This window comes from Carcharodon carcharias, chromosome 20, assembly GCF_017639515.1.
Source record: "Carcharodon carcharias isolate sCarCar2 chromosome 20, sCarCar2.pri, whole genome shotgun sequence".
NCBI classification, from domain to species: Eukaryota; Metazoa; Chordata; class Chondrichthyes; order Lamniformes; family Lamnidae; genus Carcharodon; species Carcharodon carcharias.
This window is the reverse complement of record NC_054486.1, coordinates 61,481,327-61,487,737: the sequence shown is the minus strand read 5'-3', so window position 1 is coordinate 61,487,737 and position 6,411 is coordinate 61,481,327. Positions and strand designations below refer to the sequence as shown.

Sequence of the window (6,411 nt, the reverse complement as noted above, 5' to 3'; positions counted from 1 at the left end):
TTTAAAGGGTTTAATTAAAAACTGTTTTCTCTAGGTAGGCCCACTGAACGCAGAGATTAGATACTGAACGACATGAATCGAAAGCTAGCATTTGGCAATTAGTTTTGAGAAACTTCCCACTAATAGTCCACCTTTTCCTTCAGTTTCAAGTATTCCACTTGCAAAGTACAGCTTGATATTACAACTGAGTGGAGCAATGCCTGATTCACAAATTAGTTCAGAAAAAAAGCTCTGAAGTGACGAAGGGAATGTTTAAGTACTGCAGACGTATAAAGTGTTTAACGCTAAAGTATTTTCGTTCCTTGCTTCTGGTGTCCAGTCTTCGTGCTAGTTAATTATAAATTACAGTTAATCAGCCAGTTATTTGTTCAATGAGTAATGAGGATACTTCGTTGGCGGGTGACAGATCAGTTTTGTGTTAAATGGTCGGGAATTCGAGCGCAGCAAGCGACACGTATTTCTTTGTAGACCTGAATTCGTTTAGAAACTATGGAAGAGGCCGAGCAAAGTGTTCTTTAATAAATTAATGTCGTAACCCGTTCGATTTGCTTTGAATGTTATCCGTCGAGTGTGTGAAAGTATGAAGGTCATTACGAACAACACCCTTCATATCCGAACTCTATTGCCCAACCGGTTGTTTAATGTATTGGAAAGCAAATTGAATAAACCGACTAGTCTGCAGCGTCCTGTATTCAGAAAACGAAAGGTTATTCATTCAGATGGGAGATTGGAGTATGATTCATTTAGAGGAGATTGAGCTAAGTGGTTACCGGCATCCCGGCACTAAACAATATATCTGAAACAGGGTAAAAGGCATTACCGCGGGGGAGGAATTACTCTGGTGGCTGCATGTCGTTCTTGGAGCGCATTTACCATCTCCCCAATTCTTCCTGGCATCGGTAACATTTACAGCAATCGAAGTATTCTTGTACTTGGAAGTGGGATTCAGAGGTTGACGTTGTGCATGAGATGAGCTCATAAGAGAATAAAAACGGCGCATATCATGTCCTGTCGTGAGTGTCATTTTTCAGGCGTTCATAGGGAAGGACACCAATGTTTACAATTGTGTTTGCCACAGATTCTGCGTTTTTATCCCAGCCAGATTACACTGTTCGCATTCAGACACTTGATATGTGCTGTCACAGTCATGTAATTCAAGTTAAATTTAAGTCTGTGTAATACGTGTTAGGAAATATGGTACGCAGGGTCACACTAAATCCGCTTTAATCAGCCACTAAATTAGGAGACTAACAGAATAATGGGTGGGACGAGGATGGATGAGGTGGGTAGCTACTATTAACCAGTTCAGCAGCAAAAGTGATATTTATTATAAAGAAATGATCGAAATTTCACAAGACCTTTTATCTATCATAAAATAAGCACTGTACATAACCGAATATTTATATGAATTAGTTGGACAATAAATATCTGAAATGGACAAAAATTCACGTGTAAAAAGCACAATTTATGAATCATTTTATATCTTACCTACATTTACATTGAAAACACTTACAATACCTAATAAAAAGGAAAGTAGGTCGTAGAGACTGGAATCCAGATCAAGGCCCGTTATTTTTACACTAAGAAGAAATACAAAAGTATCCTGTACATAAAAAAATCGATAAAATTTCAGAACTTTCAAGGAAAATAGACAAGTAAAGCGCCTAGCGTTTGTTTAGCTTCAGAAGTTGCAGGTTGGAGTATGTATATATTATATAATATATATGTATACACACACTCTAATTCAGGCATCGTTTGTGCATCAGTTGCTACAAGAATCTGTTTTCCTCTCATTTTAAAACTTATAAACATAACAGGTTATATCTGTGCCTCTAAAATGAAGAACAAAAATGAAAATAGACGTGGTACAGTGCAAATTTTCGCCACTCTAACAGATTGGCTGCAAGCTATAAAGCACATTCTCACCCTCATGTCTTCTGATGGGAGTTGGGGGGATGGCGGGGGGTGGGGATAGGGGAGGGAGTGGGATTACCTGAACTGACATTATTTGGTAAACTAATGGACCTTAATGGCAGACTTGTAGTCGTGCAGTTTTGTATACACTCACTAAGTGCCATCAAGCTGCATGGTTTCCACTTTATTGAATATTGTTTCAGATCTAGCCGTGGAAGACAAACCAAAATTGTGCTGGAATGACTTTAAATAGTCGTATGCATCTGTCGACTCCAGTATGGTTGATGTTTATGCATATATAATATTACTCTATTGACACCTGCAAGCAAAAGAACCAACTTCTGAGCACCTAACCCTCAGTGGGGTCAACACAAGCGGCCATATTTTAAGCTATTGGTTTCATTATGACAAATAGTTGAAGCGCCCATCTGAAGTTTGCAGCCAGAGTCAAGGAGTTTCACAGTTCAGTTTATGTTTGAAGGCGCTCGTTTCAAACAGTGGTAGGTACTTATTCCATCAGAATTTGGCTCCATTTTACAACAGCAGAACCACCCCCAACCCCAACCCTCCCTCCCCTCCCCCACCGCTCGAGTTCAACAGCGACAAGCGGTTCACACACTTGCATACAGTACAGCAGATCATACTTGCTTTGAGTCTAGCACAAATAAAAACACAGATGTACCACTGATATAAGACACACATTGATTGTCTCTCAGAACTACATATGGAACCCTTATAAACATTTTTTTAAATAAAGTAGTGCATCTGTGACAACCAATCGCACAATTCACACAGCCCTGATGGTCCATTTTTTTTTTGTTTTTAAAAGGCCAACCTAAAATGGCTACGTTTGGAATGCTCACAAGTATTGTCCTGTCCATTCCAAAGGTTTAACCGGACGGTTGGCTACAAGAACAGGAAAGGATGACAAGTTCTGTGCTCTCCATTCCAAAGGTTTAACATTGGAATGATTTGTCCACTTTCAAAGAGAGTCCCAGCACTTCACAAAACTTGGAACTTCCACGAAGACGTTTGATCTTTGTAATCCAAGCAGTCAGCATTGAAGTTGAGTTTCCATGAAGCAGTTTGGTCTTTATAATCCAAGCAATCGGTGGAGTTAAACCCTAATCCGCCGGTTGGATAGCCCTGGGCAGAGAGGGAGGCCGGAGACTGGTTGAGGTGGCCTGCGGTCACCGCGTTGGTGCCCATGGGACTGAGCGCCGTCCCTGGGGCGGGGAGCTGGTGATGCATCGGGGACAGGTACGAGCCGCAGTCCATCCCCCCAAAGTAGGACGTGGATCCGGCGTATCCCTGCGTGTAACCCGAGGCCTGGGTGTAGTTCATGGGGTAGGAACGCTGCATGCAGGACGAGGACGTGGAGAGGCAATCGGGGGCGATCGGAGAGATGGACGCGGGGCTCCAGATGGACACCGGGGCGCTGCTGCTCGATATGACCGTCGCCGAACTGCTGGAGGGTGGCGTGAATTGACCACTCGCCCCGCTCTCCGAGCTCGGCTCCCGGGCTGGCGAGCTCTTCTTCTTCGTTGGCCGAACTTTATGCTGCCCTCCATTCTGCTGCTGCTGCTGCTGTTGGCGGCACTTTGCCCGACGGTTTTTGAACCAAACCTTCAAAAGAAAACAAGAAAATTAGTTCAGGACTGTAAGGACAGTCTAACCTGAAAACAACGCCAAACGCATCTCTGCATGTGCTTTAAAAGTGGCTGCACTCATTAGAAAGGTCGCAGCAAAACCATGAAATAATTAAACCATATTTCCCATTTTGTGTAACAAAACCCTTGTACGTGTTTATACATTGAAATAACTGATTCCATTCTGTTCGATAAACACTTTTTTGTGGACAACATTTTATACAGAGCATTCTTCATAAGGGAAATCTACAAGGGTCGTTTTTCGTGCTCTCCTCCGCCCCCCCCCCCCCATCCCCCACCTTTCCTGATCTAAAGACACGAGTTACACTTAAGTAACATGTTTGATTTGACAAAGTTGAAACCTTACAAACGGTCTTGGTTTAAATAATGTGGATGAGGTTCCGGCTTTTCACGATCAGTTCCGTTCGGAAAAGCATTGACCGTGGTCCCAGCAGCCAGCTGACTGAGGGCGAGGGGCCACTCTCCCCGTCCTTAAGCATCGCCTCATCCCCATTTGCACCTCGGTTCGCGCGTTCACACGGAAATGAATGGAGTGGCAGACTGTTGCTCGCTCACCTGGACTCGGGATTCGGGCAGGTTAATTTTCAGAGCCACCTCTTCCCTCATGAAGATATCCGGGTAGCGAGTCTTGGCGAAAAGCGCCTCCAGGACATCCAGCTGCGCTCGGGTGAATGTGGTTCTCTCTCGCCGCTGCTTCCGCGGAGTAGCTTGAAACAGAAAAGAGGACGGGCCGATCAACACATGGGAATTTCATTGGGAAAGCAAGGAAAGGTGCAAACATCCAGTCCGAGGCAAAACACCTCGGGTTTAATCTCCTGTCACAAACTAGACTTGTTCTCACTTCACTGACAGTAAACAGTGAAGGACTGGGTCAAGTCGCCGTTACCGCGCGGAAAACTTTCACCCTGGCACAATGATACTGCAGCCAGACACTTACCGCGCGGGTCAAGGAGGTGGAGAGTCAGAGCATTTCAGTTTGCGCAGGACTCCAGTGATCATGCTCACTGGAAAGTATAATCGCACGAAAACACCTCCCAAAGAGCCGCCAGGTCTGGTTGACACTGAATGTCAGGTCCGGCAGTCTGAGTCACTAAAGTAGAAAGCGGCAGCTGATACTTACAGGGGTAGCCGACCGAAGGGTGGAGCAGATCCATGCCCGATGTAGTGAGGCTCAGCCCATTCACTGTGTATGGAGGTTGCTTGAGATACGACATCATGCTAAAGTTGGTTTGGAGGGCAAATTTGCGAGAAGCCAAGCGAAAAAAAAACAAATCCGGGCTCCCTTTCCTTGGTCCTCGAATGAGCTCGCAGAAAAGTCTGGGTTTAAACCTATTCAGGGTAAAAGAAGTTGATGAGAGGAGGGATCCAGTGGAGCTGTTGTATCTCTGATCACTGGAAAGTATCTGATCCCTCAATAGATCCCAGCCTGTCCCTTTAAAGCATCCGGGGACCCCCAGCTGCCTTTTGGACCAGAGGATATTGACCAGATAAATATGTCCCGAAAACGTGGTACACCCATTCTTAAAGCACGCCTTCCACATAACAAAAAAACAAATGCTTCAAATGCACACATCGCATTGTTAGCATTGCAATTTGCATAGATCCCATTCGTTAGCACCAATCTGTTATCACGCTAATTGGCTCAGACAAAACTTGATTGGGACCATTTGCGGAGACAATGGGTTGCTGGCCCGGGAGGGGCGAAAATGGGCAAACTACTGATAACAAAGACTTTATAGAGATAAAACAAAGGCAGAATGTGTGTAAAAAAAAGAGGTTCCTGTGTTCGATTTGCAACCGGACACTAGTGAAGTTCTTAGTTTCATTTTCGGTGTTTTACAAAGGAAAATTGAGGCTGTTTCTAAACTAAGAATGCACCTGTTAGAATTGGAAAGCAACATTTAATGACACGCAAACACATATTTTCATCGACTAGTTGAGCTCAGTATCTGGATTACAGCGTATAGAAATAATTCTATCTTTCTGCCTGTTGGCTCGACGTGTGTCCAAAGTGAGTGAAACAAAACAAATAAGTCATTAAATCTCAATCAGAATAATCGCCGGGAAAGCAAAACAATTTTCGTCAAATTGTAATGCACCCGAATGTAAAGAAAAATCCAACATTATTTAATGAAGAGCTTAGTGCCCAGACTACATATACAGCAGCCGGAGTCCCTTGCTGATTGCACAACTTTACACTTTGCTTTTGGTCTAAGATTGTTTGGCCGCGGAAGTCACATATTATCACCTGATCACATGTCTCAGAAATACTCGATTAATTCCCTGCGTCGCAACAATGTTGAAAATGTTTTACTTGACTTTAAAATAAAGTAGCGGTGCCTCATTTGTGCTTCATATCTCACTTTACAAGACGATGTTTAACAAGGGTGAGTACACCTTCAAAATGGCGGAGGTGGGGTTGTTTGCAATGGCAAAACTTTGATAAAAACTAAGCAGTGGATTAATTAAAACACTGACCTGCTAAAGATCTCAAGAAACACTCAAAATATCTTTGACTAGATTAACGCCCACGTTAAAAGCTGCATCGTGCTCCAACCAGTGTGCAAAAAAAGGGAAAATGCCGCTTTCTCAAAGCTGCAGTCACGACAGTCCAAGGCTTCAGCCCGATTCACCCAGTGCTTCCCCGTTCATTCAACTATTCCTCAATTGCTACAATTCAGAAAAAAAAAACGCAGAAAGGATCATGGCCAATTGCTAGTATAAGCTCTTACCTAAAAGCAGTCGATTCGAACAGTCGGTCGAACAAAACTGATTGCAAGTTGCAACCTTCCTTCTCTGGCCGATCCCACTGCCCCTACCTGCAAGG

General features: G+C 43.8%; 1 protein-coding gene across 2 annotated transcripts; it reads right to left on the bottom strand.

Annotated features, from left to right (window-relative positions):
* Window positions 1–2,916: 2,916 nt before the first annotated feature.
* otx2b (orthodenticle homeobox 2b) lies at window positions 2,917–4,801 on the bottom strand. Of its 2 annotated transcripts, none has more exons than XM_041214942.1 (3): window positions 4,705–4,801; window positions 4,140–4,291; window positions 2,917–3,540 (listed from the first exon to the last, which is right to left on the bottom strand). In XM_041214942.1, the coding sequence occupies exons 1-3, from the start codon at window positions 4,799–4,801 to the stop codon at window positions 2,917–2,919; spliced, it is 873 nt and encodes a 290-aa protein (XP_041070876.1). The 2 variants fall into 2 exon arrangements, with proteins under 2 accessions (XP_041070876.1, XP_041070875.1); XM_041214941.1 differs by having other exon boundaries at window positions 4,140–4,317; window positions 4,707–4,801.
* Between the last annotated feature and the right edge of the window lie 1,610 nt (window positions 4,802–6,411).